The sequence below is a fragment of the Astatotilapia calliptera genome, chromosome 3 (genome assembly GCF_964374335.1).
Source record: "Astatotilapia calliptera chromosome 3, fAstCal68.1, whole genome shotgun sequence".
Lineage (NCBI taxonomy): Eukaryota > Metazoa > Chordata > Actinopteri > Cichliformes > Cichlidae > Astatotilapia > Astatotilapia calliptera.
This window is the reverse complement of record NC_137424.1, coordinates 40,786,128-40,808,167: the sequence shown is the minus strand read 5'-3', so window position 1 is coordinate 40,808,167 and position 22,040 is coordinate 40,786,128. Positions and strand designations below refer to the sequence as shown.

The 22,040-nt window shown below is 40.1% G+C and overlaps 2 protein-coding genes across 3 annotated transcripts; one reads left to right on the top strand and one right to left on the bottom strand.

Annotated features, from left to right (window-relative positions):
- Nucleotides 1-1,025: 1,025 nt before the first annotated feature.
- pcolceb (procollagen C-endopeptidase enhancer b) lies at nucleotides 1,026-9,934 on the top strand. Its single transcript, XM_026162100.2, has 9 exons — nucleotides 1,026-1,173; nucleotides 2,326-2,434; nucleotides 3,971-4,229; nucleotides 4,408-4,532; nucleotides 7,120-7,256; nucleotides 7,418-8,244; nucleotides 8,356-8,436; nucleotides 8,913-9,083; nucleotides 9,565-9,934. The coding sequence occupies exons 1-9, from the start codon at nucleotides 1,085-1,087 to the stop codon at nucleotides 9,693-9,695; spliced, it is 1,929 nt and encodes a 642-aa protein (XP_026017885.2). The 5' UTR covers nucleotides 1,026-1,084; the 3' UTR covers nucleotides 9,696-9,934.
- A 4,917-nt stretch (nucleotides 9,935-14,851) lies between these two features.
- LOC113018762 (transmembrane protein 272-like) lies at nucleotides 14,852-18,558 on the bottom strand. Of its 2 annotated transcripts, none has more exons than XM_026162121.2 (5): nucleotides 18,507-18,558; nucleotides 17,016-17,075; nucleotides 16,878-16,928; nucleotides 16,591-16,755; nucleotides 14,852-15,105 (listed from the first exon to the last, which is right to left on the bottom strand). In XM_026162121.2, the coding sequence occupies exons 2-5, from the start codon at nucleotides 17,068-17,070 to the stop codon at nucleotides 14,897-14,899; spliced, it is 480 nt and encodes a 159-aa protein (XP_026017906.1). In that variant the 5' UTR covers nucleotides 17,071-17,075; nucleotides 18,507-18,558; the 3' UTR covers nucleotides 14,852-14,896. The 2 variants fall into 2 exon arrangements, with proteins under 2 accessions (XP_026017906.1, XP_080154497.1); XM_080298371.1 differs by lacking the exon at nucleotides 18,507-18,558 and adding an exon at nucleotides 17,313-17,334.
- Between the last annotated feature and the right edge of the window lie 3,482 nt (nucleotides 18,559-22,040).

Here is a 22,040-nt window from a genome sequence, read left to right as displayed (position 1 = left end):
AAAGTTACCCCAAGGGTGCACACCGGCTGCCATCAGAAAATCCTGTGAAAGACACACCAAGAGAAAGCTACATCCTCCAAGCTCCTTCTTCTTATTCCTCTTTCGGCCGATCACCAACTATCTGCATATCCTCCCTCCTTCGCTACATCCATAAATCCTCTGTGGTCTTTTCCTCCTGCGTGGCACCTCCATCTTCAACATCTGCTTCACCCTGTCTGCAGTTTCCTCTACACCTTTCCTTTGCACTGTCTATTGCGTTGTATGGTTAACCTTATGTATTCAAACTCGTCTACTTTTACTACATCTATTACTTGCATGTTCACCTTTCCACCTGTTTCCCTCTCATTCACACACATGTAATCTGCCTTGCTTCTCCAGTGCACACCTCCATCTCTCCAGGCTGTCCTCCACCTGCTTTCCACTCTTGCTACAGATCACAGAGTCATCTGCAAACATCACGGTCCTTTGCTAGTCCGCATTTCACGAGCTTGTACAACCAACTTTTCATTTCTTTATCAGTCTCTCACATGGTTATGGAGGAATTTTGGGAATCCTTTACAGCCCATTGAGGTTTATTCACAGTTGTTTTAAAGTCCCACCACAGCATTTCGGTCGAGCTGAATTCTTGACTAAAAGTCCAACATGTAAACCTGATGGTTCCAGATGAAGATGGCGAACAAAAGCACGGCTTGTAGCCGGCAGCGCTGTGAAGTGGTCATTATACATGCTACAACACAGGCCCTCTGTAAGCACACGCCTACAGAAACTTACCTTCTGCATATACTTCATTAGTCTACCTGTTAATGAGCAACACAAGCACACTGTACAGATCCACTCTGGCTGTGAATCAGTGTAAACAACACTTTTTACTGCTAGTCACCTGCATTAACCAACTTCATTCACGCACCCTTGCCTTTCTTCGCCTTCCCTCCGTAACACCCCACCATCCAACCATCACTTCCCCTCCTCTCCCTGCCTCCCCTCCCCTTCCCAAAACCTTACCCCTCTCCACGCCTCTGCGCTGCTTCTCCCTCCTTCTTTCCCTTCTGCACTCTCGTCTTTCCCAATCCGGGAGGACAGCAGGATGGAGGACTGGGTGTGGACCCCCATGTGCCTTCTTGTCATTTTGTCCTTGGGATGGACTGATGCTCAGACTAATGACACTAACGCAAGGTAAGGTGTGCGCAGCAAAGTTATTCTGTATGTATGAGCTGTCAATGTGCCCTTTGTGAACCAATTTTCTTTTCAGTATGTGCACATGTGGCAAGCAATTTTCAAGCCCACATCAGTCTGGATTAACTACTGTGCATGTGTGAGACTGTTTCCTCTCCTGGTCGCAGTATTGTGATTACCGAAAGTTCGGTAGAAATAGAAGGGTGTAGCGTTAGAAAGATGTGGTCGGCATCCCATAAACACACAGACAGGCAGGCGGACACATAATGACAGCGTGCTGTAATTTATTGTGATTAAATCTGGGTAGATGTACCAGCAGCAGTGCTCTCGTGTCATATAGTTTGTTTTTCTTGTTGCAGCTGAGAAGTAAATCTTCCTGAAATTCTTTGTTTGTGCAGAGTTCCACACAAACAAGGTGTAAATTGAACATGAGAGACAAACAAATGCCTGTGGCCTGCTAAGCTCCTGAGGGTCAGAAGGGAGGGGACTCCAAAACTGGAATATTTTGGCCAAGTGTGGCCTTAGAGTACCACAAGAGACACACCATGCATGCCTGGAGAACTTGAGAGACAGAAAAACAGCTCTGTAATGTAAGGGATTGTAAATTTTGCCTCACTGGCTGCTATGGAGTAAAATTTAAACCTAATTTCCAGCTGCAGAGTTTCTGGAGGAAAACCAGATGCCAGATCAGCCAACATCTAAATTAACGAGTCTGGGCCTGGCCCGCACGGCAAAATTAAAAGTTGAAGCTGGCGCTGCTTTGATGTGTGTTTATCCGAGTGCGAAAGAGTGGGTGTGTGTGCCACCAAACCGTGTGTGATTGGGCTGCTGCGGCGGTGTTTGCAAAGCGAACGCGTACAGTTTTCTTGCGGTGCAGTCAGAGTGTGGCGATAACACATATACTGTGTATTAACAGTCCTGGCTTGGTTTGGCCAACTTCTATGAAAAAAAAAACATACCATGAGAGTTTACTGGGAACTTTCCCAGCCTTGGAGAACAGAGAAAGACTGTGTTTTTCACATCTAAACGTGTGTGTGTGCAGGTTTTTGCCTCAATGCTCTTCAGTATAGCTGCATAAGCAAAAGCAGCATTTCCTGAAGCCCACGGCACATGAAGTGAAGGGCAGGATTTCTTTTTCTGTTTCTCTTTCAGGCCAGTCTTCCACTGTGGAGGCCACCTGGTCATAGACTCCGGCATCGTGGCCAGTGAAGGTTTTCCCAGCTTGTACAAACCCAACAGCAAATGCACCTGGTACATCACTGTGAGTCACTGAAAGTAGCTGTGATGTTTCAGTCTGGGACACGGGGATAGCGAAACAGTGGTAGCACCTATGTAGATGACTAAATGTTTTGAACTGAAGCCAAATCATTGTAGTGCCAAAAGGATGTGATTGCTGTGTGGCACTAGAAAACTAAAGAAAATGTGATTTAGAAAAAAATAGAAAAACATTTAATGAAAGCAAGGTCAGGTTGACTACAGTGCTCTCAGATCAGTATACAATCTGTGCTGCCTCCTGAGCCACAGCCGCCCCAAAAATGATCAAACCACCAACAACAGGCTCATATTAAGTTGCCTTCATCATCCTACTATAAACCAGCTTGGCCCAAACTGGACCGTACCATCTCCTCATAGCTACAGGGGGAGCCAGACTGTTAGAAAGTGCTTCAACAGCACAGAAACAAGAAGCAAAACATTAATTTACAGTTCCTCTGTGAGTCCTGACAACTATTGGTTCATCCACATGTAAATAAACATGTTTCAAGAACTCCATTCCATTTACTGAAATTCAATTCAGCTTTATTTAAATGGCTCCAAGGCTCAAGGAGCTTTCTGTAGTAAAGTAAAGACAGCAGCACGGAGAAAACCCCAACGATCAGACGACCCCCTATGACAGCGGTGTCGATCTCCAGGCCTCGGGGCCGGTGTCCTGCAGGTTTCAGATGTGTCCTTGATCCAACACAGCTGATTTAAATGACTAAATTTCCTCCTCAACATGTCTTGAAGTTGTCCAGATGTCTGGTAATGAACTAATCATTTGATTCAGGTGTGTTGACCCTGGGTGTTATCTAAAACCTGCAGTTCGGCACCCCTGCCCTATGAGCAAGCATTTGGCAACAGTGGGAAGGAAAAACTCCCTTTAAACAGGAAAAAAACCTCCGGCAGGACAAGGCTCAAGGAGGAGCAGCCATCTGCTGTGACTGGTTGGGGGTGAGGGGAGGAAACAGGAAATAGTGAAATGGGACTTTTTGGGGAGAAGAAAAAACAAACACTGCAGTGTTTCCTTTTGTGTTGATAATTCAAGTAACACCTGTGCTATTCCTTTTTTTTTTTTGTCATTTTAACTGTGAAATATATTATTTATTTTTATTTAATCGGCAGGTCCCTCGAGGATAACATCTACTTTTCAGATCTGGCCAACAAGCCACATTATTACAATGTTACAAATTCAGATATAACATCAAACCACATGAAACAAAATAAAACAAGTCAGAGTCAAAATAATACAAATACGAGCTCGGGGTTGTGAATAACAGTTGCATAGATGATCATTTTCAATGAAAGGACATTTTCAAATCTGGTTATTTTATTTTGGTAATCTATTTTCTTCTGGATCTATTTCCTTCAAAAACACATCTGTAGTTTTTACTCATTATTGATATGCTTCACTTTCAGCATTTTCTTGCTGTTTTCAGAGTAACACAAGCAGTATCAATGTTGAAGAAATAATCTGCCTTACATAACAAAAAACCAGGTTGTTCCTGTGTGTGGGTCATACTGAGTCTGTTGTCCCCTCCAGGTCCCCGAGGATCATGTGGTCATGCTGTCTTTCCGCCTCTTTGACTTAGAGGCTGACCCCATCTGCCGCTATGACTACCTGGACGTCTACAACGGTCACTCCCGCCTAGTGCAGAAGTTAGGTCGATTCTGCGGGACCTTCAGGCCCGGTGCCCTCATCTCCACCTCCAACACCATGATGCTGGAGATGGTGACGGATGAAGCCACTGGTGGAAGAGGATTTCTGGCTTCTTTCAATGCAGGGAAGCCACATATGGAAGGTGAGGACAAGTAATCCTGCAAATATTTTACTGGGGCTCCAGGACACAGTTTTGTTATTCTCCTGCAAACACAGGGCAGCCTCATGCTTTTATTGTATCACCTGGCTTTTGTCTCACCTTAACATATTGTAGCACACTCTTATTTTTTAACTCCATCTTCTTTTTCATATTTCCACAGAGAACCAGTTCTGTGGAGGACGACTGACCAAATCACAGGGCTCCGTAAAGACGCCCAACTGGCCCAACTCCAATTACCCAGCAGGCATCAGCTGCTCGTGGCACATCTCCGTAGAGCCGAGCAATGTAAGCTGATCACACTACACTTCATACAGATTGAGAGCGGTTCACATCAGAATTTCTGTTATTATTATTATTAGATTCCTAATGATCGAGTAGCATTAAAGACCTGCTCGCTTATATTAAAGAAAGCTGAATTTATCATTTTATTTATTTATAGCATATCAGTGCCTTAATATTAGTTTATCTGTCAAATTATTGTGACATGTTTAAGTGAATATTTTTACCATTTTACCGTATTTTTTTCCCCGTTATTTATACGAAGAAATTAAACCGCAGATATCCAAATATTAAGTTATGTGTAATAATGAGAAATGACACAGAAAAAAATATCAAAAACGCTTACTGAAATGTATTTAATGCTTCATACAAAAGCCTTTGATGACACCTTCAAGACGCCTCCTTTATGGAGAAACTATAGTCACATGCATTGCTCAGGCATGATTTTGGCTCATTTTTCCACACAAACAGTCTTCAAATCCTGAAGACACCTTTATGAACTCTGAGCATCAGAGCTTTCCATAGATTTTCAGTTAGATTCAGGTCAGGTGGTTGGCTGGGTCATTCTACCAGCTTTATTTTAATCTGTGAAACCAGCTGAGTTTCCTTGGATGTGTTGGGCTCATCGTCTTGCTGAGATGTCAAACCCTCGTGTCGTCTTCATCATCCTGTTAGATTTTTATCAGGTATGTGAAGGGTTCCCGCGCCATATGCTGAAAAACAGCCCTACATCAGGATGTTGCCACCTCCAAACTTCACTGGAACCTTCAGTAGTTTAGAAATTCTTCTGTAACCAATGCCATCGGTATGTTTTGCATAATAAGGCTGCGACGGTCTTAAGAAAGCTCATTGATTTTACCCTTCATTAGATGTTTCTTGTTGACACCTTGGTAATGAGACACCTTTTTATTGGGACTGAACCACCTGATATTAATTTGCAATAAGTGGAAGGATTGCTTTCTGATTACTGAAGATTTCAGCTGGTGTCTTTACTTTTTGTACCTCCTTTTCTTCATGCGTTCAATACTTTTTCTCTTTGTCATTATTACACATAACTTAATTCATGGACTATGGTTTGATTTCTTTGCATGTGTGGATTTGATAGGTTGTTACCGACATCGGGTCAATTTCATGTCAATAGCACCTTTAGAATAATATTTACTTAGAAAACTGCTGATGTGTTCAATACTTATTTTACCCGCTGTACATATATCTAGAATGAAGCATCAACATGTTGAAAAAAAAAAGTCAGATATCTACTGTTCCCCACATGGCCCACATATCTCTTTTGGTTATGTCACCCTAATTAACATATTAATTTGAATTCTGACATTTTCTACAGCCATGCCTAAAAGTGGCATTCTTCACATTCATATGCATTTGAAAAGACTGTAAAATATGTTGATTTTTGTGGCTATTCTGAACTTGTAATTTAAATACCACAAATTAGGCCGTCTACAGATAGTTATTGACAAGAACACAAATTAGAAAACGAAGTGACATAAGTGGAAAGTAACATCCAGCGGAAATAAGGACACATGTAGGACTGGTTCACTAGCTAGGCTAGCTAGCATAAATTTTCCCGGTGGAAAAATTTGACAGCATGATGTTGCACTGAGGAACAAATGCTAAGGAATATACGCTGTACATAGCCTTCCAACTAGCGTAAAAAAAGAGAGTAATTAATCCACCTTATAGGGTTTATTTTCCAAGGGTTAAAATGTTGTACCTGGCAGCTAAAAGCACCTAATTGTTAGCAAACACCAAACATGTATTACCTACTCACGCAGGAAAGTGCCCAGTCAAATAGTTTAGATTGAATGATTTATAAATACTCTAGTTTCTCAGTGGGTGCTTCAGTCAGTTTAATAATAAAATCCAAAGGTGTTTTCTGTATCTTCAACACTTTAAAATACTTTTATAGTTAACTCTATAAAAACGAATAATATAGCCAATATTTCCAATCAAAGAACAAATAGATTCTTGTGGATCTAATCTACATAACCAGTGAAGCTGACAATGCACCAGGAATGCAATAACCTCAAAACAAAAAAATTTGCACATGATTGTTAACAAGAACTGGGCTTAAATCTTTGTGAAATATACAATTAGAAAATATGCACGGGCGCTGAGGTATCATTTTAATTTGTATTTCTATAATTTACGTGCACCAAATATTAGTCAAAATCAAATTTCAATTGACTGCATGTGCAGTTGAGTATGTTAAATGCCTTGTGTTGGAAATAAATGGCAGTAAAGGGGCCCATCACAAGGAAATGTACTTTCCTTGTAGGATACTTAATGCAGTTATCGTGTGTGAGTGTGACAGCGGCCTTGTGCCGAAGTTAAAATGAAAGACCTCTTTGAGTCCCTGCAGGCGTGATCATGTGTGCCAAGAGATTGAACTAAAAGAAGGAGGGAAGGAAGCAAGGGCAAGAGAGGGAGTAAATGCACCTCTGTGTTTCAGAACTCCACCACCACCTCCTGATGGCTGCACTGTACACGGCTCATGAAAATTAGTCAGAAGTAAACATGTGCTAGCGCCATGCCCTGCCAAGACTTTCATAGCTTTCTGTTTCCACCTATTTTCCAGGTGATTGAGGTACAGTTTGAGAAACTGGATCTGGAGCCTGACATGTATTGTCGTTATGACTATGTGGCCTTATTTAATGGGGGAGAAACGGATGACTCGAGGAGGATAGGGAAATTCTGCGGAGACAAGCCACCAGGGTGAGATACTGTTCAGATATAAGCTACTTTGAATTAAGCTAAATACATGTATACATACCTTACAGCAGAGCTTTGCTGACGTGTTTATACTGTCACGTCCCGTTTCTTCCACGTGTCTGTCGCTTTATCCTTTCTTTCTACTTTCCCTGTTCCTTTCATAGCACTATAGTGACAAATGGGAACGAGCTGCTTCTCCAGTTTGTGTCTGACCTCAGCGTGACCTCAGATGGATTCATGGCCCACTACTCCAGCGTGCCTCGTGGGTCCCGCACACCCACTGCAGGAGGAGACTTTATCCACAGACCTCAGATAACCTCCACGACAAAAATACCCACCAAACCAACCCCCAAACCAGTTCCCAAACTCAGACCAAGCCCCAAGCCCAAACCCATTCCCAAACCAGTTCCCAAACTCAGACCAAGCCCCAAGCCCAAACCCACCCCCAAACCAGTTCCCAAACTCAGACCAAGCCCCAAGCCCAAACCCACCCCCAAACCAGTTCCCAAACTCAGACCAAGCCCCAAGCCCAAACCCACCCCCAAACCAGTTCCCAAACTCAGACCAAGCCCCAAGCCCAAACCCACCCCCAAACCACCCAAAAGGCAACCAGGAAGGCCACCGCTAGTAAAGAAACCTCCACTAAACAGACCCACTACTACTAACATCAAACCCACATCTAAACCTAAACCTACACCTAAGCCTAAACCTGAAATTAAACCAACACTAAAGCCTAAACCTAAACCTGGAGTTAAACCTACACCAAAGCCCAAACCTACACCTAAACCCAAGGTCATTAAACCAACTCTTAAACCAAGAGTCAAGGTTAAACCCACACCTAAGCCCAGTATAAAACCCAAAGTGAAACCAGTGAAGCCAACCACTAAGGCAGGAGTTAAACCAACAGTCAAACCTAAGATGAAACCCACAGCATCATCTCAACCAGGAGTAACCAAAGCAGTGACCAAGAAACCCAATGTGAGCAAGAAACGTAAGTACAATAAAATGAGTTTTGAATTTTTAACCTGCTTTTTACCCCCCATGTATGTATTTGTGTTTACTTGTACTAGAAAGTGTTTGTTGCCGCATGTTTTTCCTACAGCTTTACCACTGAACCCACTGTGTACACAACCCTGTAAGCGGACTGGAACCCTCCAAACCAGCTTCTGCCCTCATGACTTTGGTGAGCTACAAAACAAGCTGCAGTCTGGGCTTTGCATAACTCCTCTCCATCTATTTTCACACCTTTACACCTACAAAATGTCACTTGGTTCTACACATTTTCTCCCCATTGAAACATGCCTTTTTTGTGATTCTAGCCCACTCTACAACTAAGTGCTTTCTAACATTCAGACACATTTATACTCAGACGAATGCATCTGAGAGCAACTTATGGTTAGTGTCTTTCCCAGTCTTTGGCATGAAGACTGGGGCACCCAGAGGTCAAACCACCAATCTTCAAATTAGTAGCGACCACTTTAGGGTGGCTTTTTAGCAATGGATATTTCACTCATAAGCAGATTCCTCAGATAATCACTCAGAAAGTCTTAAATTTTTGACCAAAGTTTAAAGAAGTCTAAACACCTTGCAATGATAACTTTTAAAAAATCTTAAATTGTTTCCCTTAGTGACCACATCTTTCTTTTTTCTTTATTTTAGTGATTACGGGTAAGGTTACGTTTGTAGATCCTGGTCCAAGGGGCTCAGCAACCATCGAGGTGTCACTGATCAAGGCGTATAAGACAGGAAGCCTCACCGTCACCAAATCAGGACCCGCCAAAACAGTCACACTGACTTCTACCTGCAAGAAATGCCCAGGACTAATCAAAGGTAAAAAATGAGACAGTTTTCTTGCTCTCCATCTTACAGAAATATTGCCACATAATACAGTTAGAGCAGGTTTTCAAACGTCTGTAAATACTGTGTACAAACTGGAATTTCTTAATGATGGCTTTCTATGTTTCGGGTACTACCAGTGCTAAAATCCAGTTCAATGTCAAACTGTATGCAGATGATATGATTTTGTATTTAACCAATAAAAGTCAGCGATTAAAGGCAATAATGTAGATAATAAAACCATATAGAGGTGTCATATTGCAGCATATATCATTGGTGCCTCTGGGATTATTGTAAATAAATAACCACTACATAAAGAATAGGAGTAAAACAGAGTTCTGGATTGGTATGTTATTTAACAGGAATTGTTCATTTTCAGTGTTGTTCCTTTAAATGTTTCCCTTTAAAAATCACAAGCTGCTCTGATGTAAATGATAACAACTTGCTCTGTATTTCTTCATTGTCTCTTGTCCAGGCCGTAACTACGTGTTGATGGGAAAAGTGGACACAGAGGGCAATGGCCATTTGAGCCCCTCCAGCTTCACCCTCCTCTTTAAGCCCGTTCATTCAAAAGCACTGGATGTCCTTTCTCGCAAATCATGCTGACATTGTGGCCTAAACCACCAATCAAACTGACAGCCTTGACTCTTTAGAAAATGTAACATTGCATAAAGAGTGAAAATATTATAAACAATATCCTGCAGAATTTTTTTCATATTACAATATGGTTGTGAGAAGGAGTTACATTTTAAACATACGATATTAACATATTACTTTTGTATTTTCTATGTAAATTATAAAGTTTCTGTGTTAAAAGATACATAATAAACACAGTTTGGGGGTAATTTTAGTCTCGACTATCCATTACTTTCCCTGGTACACTGAAGTGCTATACAACATAAAGATCTTAGAGACCATAAAACAAATATGACATTTATCACCAGCAGCAACATGACACATGATTGTGAGGGACTGTTGTCCTACATGATGACCTCCTGAAAAGCTTGCAATGGCCTTCATATATCAACCACGCTGTCACAGATGCCACTTTAGTGCGAAGGCAGCAAATCGAACAAAGTGCTGGTCTTCAGTGATTTTGGTCCATATTAACATCACACAGTTGCTGCAGCTTTTTCAGTTGCTCATTCATGATGAAATATTTTGTTCTATCACATCCTGAAGCTGTTTTATAGTAATGAGATCTGGTGATTGTGGAGGCCATTTGAATACAACAAACTCATTGTCATGTTCAAGAAACCGGTTTGAGATGATCCCATGAACTTTGCAAAACATGGTTTGTCATCCTGCTGAAAACAGTCATCAGAAGATGGGACCACTGTGACCATAAAGGGACATGATCAGCAACAACACTCAGGTAGGCTGTGGCTTTTAAATGATGCTCATTAGTACTAAGTGACCCAAATTGTGCCAATATCCCCCACATCATTAAAAACCACAACCACTAACATTAACTGTTAATATAAGGCAGGGTGTATCAGTGCTTTCATCTTGTTTATGTCAAATTTTGAACATATCTTCCAAATGTTGCAGCAGAAATCGCGACACATTAGACCATTTGACAATTCAATTTTGTAGCCTCAATTTTTGCTTCCACTGCTTCAAGGTTTGACATGTCGTGTGTTCAGAGATGCTCTTCTACATAGCGTGGTTGTTAACAAGCGGTTGTTTGAATTACTTCTGCCTTCCTATCAGCTCAAAGGAAGGCATTCTCCTGGCATAAACGAGTCATTTTCACCTAGAAAACTGCTGCTCACAGGATATTTTCTGTCCATCTGACCATAGAGATGTGTGAAAATCTCAGTAGATGAGCATTTAAAAAAAAAAAAGAAAAAAAAAGACTCAGACCAGTTGTCACGTTAATGGGTCTGTTGACCCAGCGTTTTAAGTTTTAGTTTATTTATGTTGATGTTTATGTTTAAGTTTTTTTAGGTTAGCTAAGTTCATTTGTTTATCAGATTCCCTTTGTGTTTTTCTACCCCTAAATTTAAGTTTCCCTCACCCTTTATGTGTTTCATGTCTTATGTTGTCAAGTTCGTATTGCCATGTCTGCGTCTCATGTTTCCTGTTTTATTTTGAAGGTCTGTGTCCTGTGTCAGTGTAGTCGGCTTTGCTTCCTTCATCTCGTAATGTCAGCTTAGTGTTAGCAGTTTCCCCATGTGTTTCCACTTCCCCTAATCACCCTTGTGTGTATTTAGTCTGTGTGTTTCTTTTTGCTCATTGTCAGGTCGTCTGTTGTCCTTTCTGCTATGTTTCCAGGGTCCAGGTACCTTTGTGTCCATGTCGGGTTTCATGTTTTGATTTTTTTTAAGTTTATCTTTAGTTTCCACAGTTTAGATTATCGTTTAGCTTCATATTCATCAGTTTTGTTTTGTAATATTTTACCTGCCTTAATAAACGGCTCGCTTTATGTTAACATTCAAGTTTTATTCCACGTCCATTTGTGTCTGCATTTTGGGTCCTCTTCGTCACTCTATACACTCTGCCTGTGCCAGACTGTGACACCAGCCCATTTAGCAGTAAAAAGCATTCAAAGTCCCTTAAATTACTTTTCTTCTCCATTCTGATGCCAGATTTGAAATTCTGTAGATCAGCTTGACCACGACAACATGCTGAAATGCACAGAGTGGCTGAAGTGATCGAACGATTGCATATTTGTATTAATGAAAAGTTGAACATGTCTACCTAATAAACTGGTGATCAAAGTAGGAAAACCTGAGATACAGTGCCATCCATAATGTTTAGGACACCATTTTTGTAGTTTTGCCTCTGTACACCATCAAACAATCAATATTTGACTGAAGTACAGATTTTTAGCTTTAAGGGGTTTCACAAAAACTTTGTAGGATTTAGTTAAGAATTACAACCATTTCACATCCCCCATCTTCAGAGATTGTCACAGTGGGTTTTTTTAAATTGGGCTTCCACACTAGCTGTCTTACTGTGTAATATATTTTGTTATTAAGATTGGATTATGAGGTATTTCAGGGTATATTTTCTGTCAACATCTTTGAAAAACAATTTCACAACTCATTTTTGTACTTTTTGCTTCTTTATTCTCATATTTGCAAAAAGAGGATGAAGTGCTGGGATTTTCTGAGATAAAGTACGCAGGTCTAAAAAACTGAAAGCATTTTAGGTGATTCAGGAGTGGAAGTGAAAAAGCTACAGTTATGATGGACAGCCTCCTTAAGCTTCCCGTCATGATATATACAGAAAACATTTACATTAAACAAGTTTATTCAGCTTCTGCACCTTCTCTGGTAACTTTCCCTGGGCACATGTGAAACAGCCTGAACTTTATAAAACGAAAAGCCTGTTTTTGTTTTCCTCTCATTTTTAATGACTCTTCTCTGAGGTGTTTTTGTGTTTGTTTTAGCCGCATGAGATTTGAGTTTCTTCAAAATGCATAATTCCTGTTTTCAGTTCTCAGTCTGACGTGGTTGTGCTGATCCATGTTTCAGTGTAAAAATGTACTGGACAAAAAATAAAAAATACAGTAGGCTTTTTTCCACAATATTATTTTCTCATTATGAAACAGAACAAACCCACCATGGATTGGAAACTTCTAAATGAACACTGTTTCAGAGGGATTTCTTTAGAATACAATACTGTGCAAAAACTTATAAAGAAATCAGGGGTTGCTCTATTTTGGAAATAGGTGGAGTGATTTTTAACTGTACAATCATATGATGGAAATGGTCAAAGGAGCTTGCAAAGAAAAGCGTCTGGACTTCTTTAAGTTACTTGAAGACGTTTCACCTCTCATCCGAGAAGCTTCTTCAGTTCTAAGGTCAAATGGTGGAGAGTCCCAGATATAAACCTAGTGGGAGTTTCCCCCCACAGAGGGACAAAAGGACCCCCTGATGATCCTCTAATCGCCTGAGCCAAGGTGTGAAACTGGGTGTGGGTCCCAATCAGCCAGAGTTTCGGGTGAGTTCATTGTGAAACCTGGCCCCACCTTATCATGCGAATTTCTGAGGTCAGATGGCCCAGGACGTGAGTGGGCGTTAAGGCGTCTGGGAAGGGATCTCAAAACTGGATTATAGATGGCAGAGAGTTGGTGTCGTAAACCCCCGCCTCTGTTCAAAGATGGTCGCTCACAGTGGACATAGATGGCTTCTTTCACTCCTCTTTCAAACCATCCAGAGGAGTGAAAGAAGCCATCTATGTCCACTGTGAGCGACCATCTTTGAACAGAGGCGGGGGTTTACGACACCAACTCTGGTGTCGTAAACTGATTGGGACCCTGATTGGGACCCACACCCAGTTTCACACCTTGGCTCAGGCGATTAGAGGATCATCAGGGGGTCCTTTTGTCCCTTTGTGAGGGGTTACTCCCACTAGGTTTATATCTGGGACTCTCCACCATTTGACCTTAGAACTGAAGAAGCTTCTCGGATGAGAGGTGAAACATCTTCAAGTAACTTACACGAGTCCAGACGCTTTTCTTTGCAAACTCCTTTGACTACGATGACCTGGATGACTGAGAACCTTCACAGACATATGATGGAAATGCAGTATATAAAGAAAAAAGTGTTTCTACAGTTACTAACAAGCTTGGAAGTCCATATTTACTGTGACTGCGTTTAATCCTTAATCACAAATATGACAAACCTTCTTGTCATTTCTGTAAGAAATCTTCAGGAATAGATCTCCAGACATCTTGAAGGACATTCAAAGCTCTTCTTTGGATGTTTCTGCCTTCTGTTCTGTTCTCTGTCAAACTGATCTCACACTGCTTCAATAATGTTGAGATGTGTGCAGATGCACTCTCACCTGCCTGCTGCCACTCCTGAGCCGCCGCTGCACTGGTGGCACTGATCCCATAGCTGACGATCCTGGTGCTTGCTGGACTTTCTTGGGTGACCTGAAGCCTTTTTCACAACAATTAAACCTGTTTCCTAAAAGTTCTTGATGATCCGACAAAAGGTTAATTTAGGTGAAATCTCAGTTGCAACAACCTCCTTGCCTGTCAAACCCTTTTTATGCAACACAATGATGAATAAGAAGAATGATTTCAAGAATCCCCTTTTAACACATCCAGTGTGCTATTCCAACTCAATCAGCATGACATGATCTCTAGCCTTGTGCTCATCAACCTTCTTTCCTGTGCTACCGAGAAGATTATTGAAGCGGTCTACTTTTATGCCAGCGATGAAATGCAGTGGAAGTGGGTTTTTTGGGATTAAGTTCATTTTCATGACAGAGATGAATTTTGCAATTCATCTAATCACTCTTCATAACATTCGAGAGTATATGCAAATTGCCATCATAAAAACTGAAGCAGCATTTGGCCACGACTCCACTGCTCAAGACCACTTTAAAAAAAAAAAAAAAAACAAAAACAAAAAAACTCTGGTTGCTTGGAAGCCAAATATGAAGAAACGATGGGTGGCTAAAGACTTTTGCACATGAACATTCAGAAAGTAAACAAGCATTTTGATACACAACCAATTTACCCTCTGACTAAACAGCTCTATCCAATAAATATTCTGTTTTGAGCTATTTTAAATATTCTTGTTCATTATTTTGCCTAACATTATATATATTATTAAAAACATCCAGTCAAATGTTTAGATAACAGAAATCTGCCGTGAAAATAATAATAATAAAAAAAAGATTAAACATTTTCCACTAAACTTTGTATTTTACCTGTAAATTGTGACATTTCTCTGAAAAGAAAAAAGTGTGTTGTGTTATTAAAAGCTCTAAACATATATAAGACACATATCAAAGCCAAATTCCAACATGTTCAAAGCTTCATTTTTTATTTATTAGTTTTCTTTTCATCCACGCAGCAGACTCCGAGTGTTATCATCATCAGCCTCTCGTTGCTTACGACAGCAATAGGACAAGAGGAGCACACCTAACAGGATGTAGGTCAGGTTGGTGCTCCAAAATGCAAACAGGTAGAGCGTCTTGTTGCAGTATGGATCGGCTTTTGTTGTGTTTTTATTGTAGTTCGGTTCGTAAATGGAGTAGATCATCACATTACCTGGAGAAATATTAAACAAAAGAGACTCAAAGGTGCTTGCTCACTAAGAAAATAGTGCTGTAATGCATTAATTCTCATGCCACGAAAAAAAATCAATTTGCTCCACAACATTAACAGCTTCTCAAATGTGCTAACTCATTATTTTTTGCTTTGGTGTTTAAAGCTGCACAAATCCATTTCTGGCCCCATGAGAGGGGCTGAAAACCCCTCTTTATTTCTCTGTTGTGAATGATCTATTTTAACTTTTAAATCAGTGAACCAGTTATTAAATGTCAGTCAACGGATCTGTGCAGAGCTGAAGTTTTCACGTACTTGAAATAAAATAAGGAAATAGCTCCTCTTTAAATTTCTTTTGAATAAGCATGTCTTACACTTCCAGTAAACAAAGGGAAACGATAATATAAGACTCAACAATTAATTTTTATTCTTTGTCAGAGACACGAGTCTGAAACCTCTATGTCACGTATCCATTCATGCAATCAATATGAGTACTACTGTACTATCATGGGGACATTCAGGACTTTCTGTTGATACCACATTTGTGCGGGTTGTGCTAACAGAGCACATGGACTTTGCAGCTTCCACATTTCATGGCCACAGCTGTCATGATTCTATTGCAGAAACTGTCTTTATCAGTTCAGTTTCAACTGTACTGAAATTACCTTCAATTTTTTTTTTTTTTTTTTTTAAATTTACATAACACGAAACATGAAAACAACACAGCCGCCACAAACATATGGTCCTCTGATTACATCTCACAGAAAACAGACAACCAGGTTTTAGGAAATAAAAATTCAGAGCACACAAACCAGAGGGAGGCGCTCATTTCTGAAGGTATCATTAAAACTGAAACCATTCTTCAGCATATATGTGGTCACAGCATTGCTACCTCAGGCTACCTAAGATATGAATTTACTGGTTTAAGCAGATTCTTGAAGATTAGGCTCTCTAGAAAGCCTAAACTCTTTTAAACAGAATGCAACAAGGCTGCCTCGGTCTATAAGACCACGGAAAGATCATTGATTTAACAGGCTGGTGTGCTGCAATATATCGTTACGTTACACCCTTCTGTGATCAAACAAGACCTGATGCATCACACGTCTAAAGATGATAAGGAACAAATAAATAATAATAAATTAAAAAAAAAATGATGGAACATGTTTCTTTCAAACACAATACTTACATTACCTTCAAAAATCTAAATCTCAAAATATGTTTTTCTGGCTCTCAGGAGGTTAATCTTATTTTCCCCACATGCACTGATAGATGGTTCCTTAACAATCGTATTATTAGCTCTAGTTTTTATTTTAGATTTGCAACATCAGCTACTCTTTTGCTCTTTTGTTTTGCTACTCATCTAACTTGGTTGGGAAATAAACAAAAAAACAAAATAAAATCTGCTTTGCTTGTGCAGGCTGTCTGTAATATTTCTAAAATCAGCTGACTTTTGCTGTTAAGAAACTGGATTCAGCTCTCAAAGCTCACCTGTGATGAACCAGCAAACATAGAAGATGATGGCCACAGAGCACAGAACGATGTTGCAACAGTTGTAGCACCAGCTCAGTGCCAACAAGATGGGTACGAGTATGAAAAAACACATATAGACGGGGATGAAGGGCTGCCTCGGACAGTCGGTGCTGTACACCAATCCTACAGGGCACAAGAATAAAGATGAGTGTCTTTATTAAACACCTTTGATTATTTGATTTTTCAAACTTTGTTTCCAGCATATAAATTAAATTCAAACATCAGTAGATTCATCTCTCACTTACCAACTACCCCTTGAGCAATGAATATGATATCGAAAATCACCAAGGTACAATCTGAAGGAAGGCAGTGATACTTTTAGTCATAAATGACACCATGCAGCAGCTGCAGATGTGCAAAAATGTTTCAAATTACTCTCTTACTTAATATTACTGCCCAAGGCCGGCAGATGTGTTGTGACCTGTTGCTGTCTGGCATTATGCCTGGAAAGAAATCAAACATACGAAGACACAAAGAGAGCCACATGATATTCCTCCGCCAGTCGTCTCCATTTCTCAGTTACGTAGCAAAAGAAGATTTGTTGAAGGACCAGCTCACCAAAGAAAAGTTTCATTTAAAACTTATTTATCACTGCAAGATCTAAACGCGTGTCAGTATAGTCAGGGAATGAAACTTAAATTATGTGAAAGAATTAAAGTGAGATTTTTTTGCAGGCCTACCTGTTTGTGTGTCACCGGACTCCTTTGGAAACATGACAAGGACTGTTGTTAAAACTTGGTGACATTTAATGTGGCTATGTGGGCAAGAGCGTATTGTCAAACTTCCTTTTACAGCGTTTTCACGTTAGTGTATGCCTCTTTGTGTTCCCTTTCCATTATTGTTATATAAATTTCACAGATTTTAGAGTTATTGGGTTTTTTGGTGTATGGGTTTCCATAAGCTTCACGTTGGATAGAAGAGCTCACAGAAACATTTACTTACATTATCACAAAGCTTCTGATAATTATTCCTTATTTATAGTTTTCCTTTTGCTGTGTGTTTCTCAGCAGAAATGAAATCGTTTGCTTTCCCAAATCGCACTTTCTGTTTTCAGTTCCCAGGCCGATGTTCTGTGTTTTTTTAAAATATTGGTTTAGTATGTGAAATAAAAATATTTTTCCCCGATGCAACAATTAACAGGAAGTGAAAAAGATGCAGTAAGCTATTAAACTGGACGTCTTTTTAAATCATCTATTTTGAAATGTAAAAAACAAACAAAGCCAAAACGCCACAGATATTGAAAAATTAACACACTAGAACAGGGGTCGGCAACTCCAGTGTCCCTGCAGGTTTTAGATGTGTCCTTGAACCAACACAGCTGATTTAAATGGCTAAATTAGCTCCTGCAGTTCTCCAGAGGCCTGGTAACGAACTAATCATGTGATTCCGGTGTATTGACCCAAGGTGAGATCTAAAACCTGCAGGACACCGGCCCTCAGGGCCTGGAAATGCCCACCCCTGCACTAGAACATGGAGTGTATGTAAATAGCCTTAATAGTAGTCTAAACTATAAAAAGATGGCAAACGGTAGTTTGTAAAATAATTCAGTTGAATATTTTATTGAACAATTAATTATTAAATCAGAATATGGTCATCTGTGTCAAGGTTTGACTGAACAGACTCAAACGCAGGACTCAGAAGTGCAAGTTTAGTTAGTTTACTTACAGTGAGGGGAACATTGTGCTATTATAAGTCTTTCAGCAGTTCTTAGGCAGCAATTTTGTTTTTCTGATCTTTAGCGTTTTCCAAAAAAAGACTCTCCTCTCTCCACTATGCAAAACACTCTCTCACAGGGGCTCACAGGGTGGGCCGTCTTAAACAGAGGAAAGGATACATTGGAAATCTTTGTCATGAGAACAGGGAATGAGACTTACAGACAAGCGAGGCGAATACTACTGCAGTCAGACCACACTCAAGTGAAGACTGAAGGTCAGGTCTCAGCTTAAATAGTAGTCTGCTGATTGCCAGATGATTCACAGGTGCTTGATTGCTTCAGGTGCCTCAGGGAGAGGGTGGACATCCCAGGAGGATCCTGGCCTTGCAAGGTAAGTGAACACATACACAGTAACCCCGCCTTAACAGGAGCCTCCCGGGGACCCTCCGGGTTTATGTGGATGACTATGATAGAAGTCCCAGAGCATGGTCTTATCCAGAACTACCGACTGAGGGATCCAGGAATGCTCTACTGGACATACACCTCTCAGTGCACCAGATACTGAAGAGCCCTCCCACAATGTCTGACATCCATGATGCGTCTCACCGAGTAGGATATGGGATATGGGACAAAAAGGCTTGGGCCACGGTTGGGGAATTGGTGATGCTAAAGGGCTTGACCAAGTACTCGAAGTGGCCCTGATGGGTGTTAAATCTTTCCACTGTCCCCCCCTCTCGTATCAGAACCAGGTGATAGGCGTTACGGGGATCCAGTTTTGTGAACACGGCTGCTACTTGTAGTAGCTCGAAAACAAAATTGTGAAAAGGCAAAGGGACTGGAGGACCATGGCGGTGTCCAAATTCAGGGGTTGTATCCTTTGAAGGCTGCAATTTCAGGCCGATTAAGTCACAGCAAAATGGCTAGGACTTTCCAAATTCTCTATATCAGTCATCCAGCAAGGACATAGCTGCTACTGTTTTCGTTGCTAGACAACAGGACCCTTCAATTAAACAGTCGCACGTCCGGTCTTCACGGCCTTCGAAGGACTCGGTCTTACATTGTGTACTTAAATAGAAGTACAAATACTACTGTTAAAAAAATACTCCAGTAGAAGTTGAAGTACTGTAAAGAGTAGCTCTTTGGAGGATGTTTCTATTTTTTGGTGAAAAGCTAACTGAACTTTGTGCTTTATCAACATAATGATAAATAATATCAGTAGATAGGAATAAAAACTTTAGTCTATTTTTTTTATTCTAATCTTCTCAGCTTGAATCTGATAAAGGGGATGAAGGAAAATTAAAAAATATATTTGTATTTTCTGTTGCCTCCAGTTTAGAGGACTTTGCCTCTGAACAGAAAAATGTGTACAGTCAGGGGTTTGGTGGATTTAGCAGGTGGGGAAAACTGGTTTTAATCGATCAGTGTGGGGAAAAAAAAAAATCATAACTCACATTAATTTGTACTGAGAGCTCGAGTAGATTTGCAGGCTGTGATCAGCTGACCTGCTGCTCTTTGAGGATGTAAACACCTGAATTATACCTGATGTGAGCAGATGTTTCATGAGTTGTCCTGGCTGATTTCCATCCTCTACACTGCCAGTAAACTGTTTATGCCATCTTTTTTCTACATGGTATGAAGGTGGAATTCATTGAATGAATTCAAGGAACTTCAGCTAAAATTCAAAAGAATCTCTGCTGAATCTCAGTTGACGTGACTTCACTCTGAGCATGAAACCGCAGCCACTATGTACCTGACACTTAAAAAACGTCACTCCCTTTATCCTCGCTCCTCCTCAGTAGGGTTAGCTAGATGCTTAAATACTGCAACTTACAGATACCAGCCGTCATTCCTTTGTGGTGGCAAAAACAAAACAAAACAAACAACAAAAACACGCAGTCCCACTTTTAACCCCTGACTTTGGTCTTCCATGTGTTTCTGTTCAGGCTCAAATTAAAGGCTCAAAGGCTTCAATTCCTCTTTCACTCCCTGATTTGTAGTTAGATACTAAGTTGTTCCCGCACAGAGCTCAGAGATCTGCAGAAAAGGTAGGACAGATATTTTATACTAACGAGCAGCTTAAAAGAGTCAGTAATCTTTGAACTCATGACACTTTGGTATAAGTGTTATCAGGAAGACGTGCAGCTGCAATGATGGATACATTATTAATATTATTATTATTATACTTCAACTGCAGTAACAAAATAAGCGGACTTAATGATGCATGTCACTTAGGCTGGATGCTAAATAAAAAATATCCATCACCGTAGAAGTGACAGCTTACATCTGTTTTACTTTCTGTGTTTGAAACAGTGTTCTTCTGGTATTTAATATGTTATATAATTTTGATATAGCATTTTACATTTCTGGCTTCCTCAAAATGCTGTATCATTTTCAAAATGCTGCTTTCAGTTTGCGTGAGTTGTGTTTTTAAGCAAGTCACATCAGGCCTCTCCACGCCATCTTGTGGAGAGGCCTGAGGTTACTTCACCTGCTCTGCCTATTTCTGAAGTGATCGGCCATGAATTTGAATTTTGGCATCAAAGTTCAGACCTACGTGCACAATTACAGCAGGTTTTATTACTGCAAAATGCATTTTTAAATAGTCAAAAACTTCAATTTAGTTTTATTTATATACTGCAAAATCACAGTCACAGCTTTCTCAAAATGCTCATGTGGCCATTAAGTTCTGCATAGTGACGTATCTATTGTTCAGTTGTACTCTTAAAGTATAAAACACATACTAACATCTGTATTTCACTGGCAGCTCATTCAGTTATTATAAGGTTATAAACACCACATAGACTTTATCAGACACCAGTTTTAAAGATGCAAAGAACACATGCATGGCCTTTATATGTATATATATATATATATATATATATATATATATATATATATATATATATATATATATATATATATATATATATGTACATTCTTAGTAGTTTCTTGCACAGTGAACTTTTTTGTCTGTATTGCACATAAATAAAATGTGCCTCTGGTCTGAGGTCTTCATAGTGCTTTACATGAAGCTAAAGATCCTGTTATCTGTATCTGTATTTGCGATTTATCTCCTCCAGCCATGGCTGTCCGACAGCAGCCCACCCAGGTGATGACAACTGCCAGTGCTGGGCAGTGGACCACCGGCCTTTGTGAATGTTGTGTTGATATGGAGACCTGTAAGTCAACCGAGCTATTTCTGCAAACAGCAGCGATTAGTGCATCAACCGTCTCCTTAGACTTTGCTTCAGGCCTTCTTTGCAATCATTTAGCAGAGAGTCTAAAGTCAGCAAATATTCAAGAATTTCTAAAAGCATTGAGACTATCTCACCAGAATGTCCAGGTAGTAGTATTATAGAGCAACAAAGTTTAAGTTGCTTTAATGGGAACAGGAATTTAAATGTTAAAACTGACCTAATCTGGTCTCTTTGTGGTTTCACTCGGGGAAATCTGAAATAGCTCCCCCTGGAGGATGCCAAAAACATCACAATGGTACACCAGTACAAAATTTAAAGTGGATCAAACTCAGTGGAGACCTTCATGTCACAGTGTCACACAGGGACATACGTAACTGTGCTCTTCAACATGTTTTTTTTAATGGATTATTATATCTCTGTATGTATGTTTTAAGATCTTCTTTCCTTTTTTACAATCAGGTAAAATGTTTGAAAAAAAAAAGAGCATTAAAAGATTTAAACAACATATCAATTTTTTCCCCCAAAGTGACTTTTTAAAATCAAAGACAATAAAACAA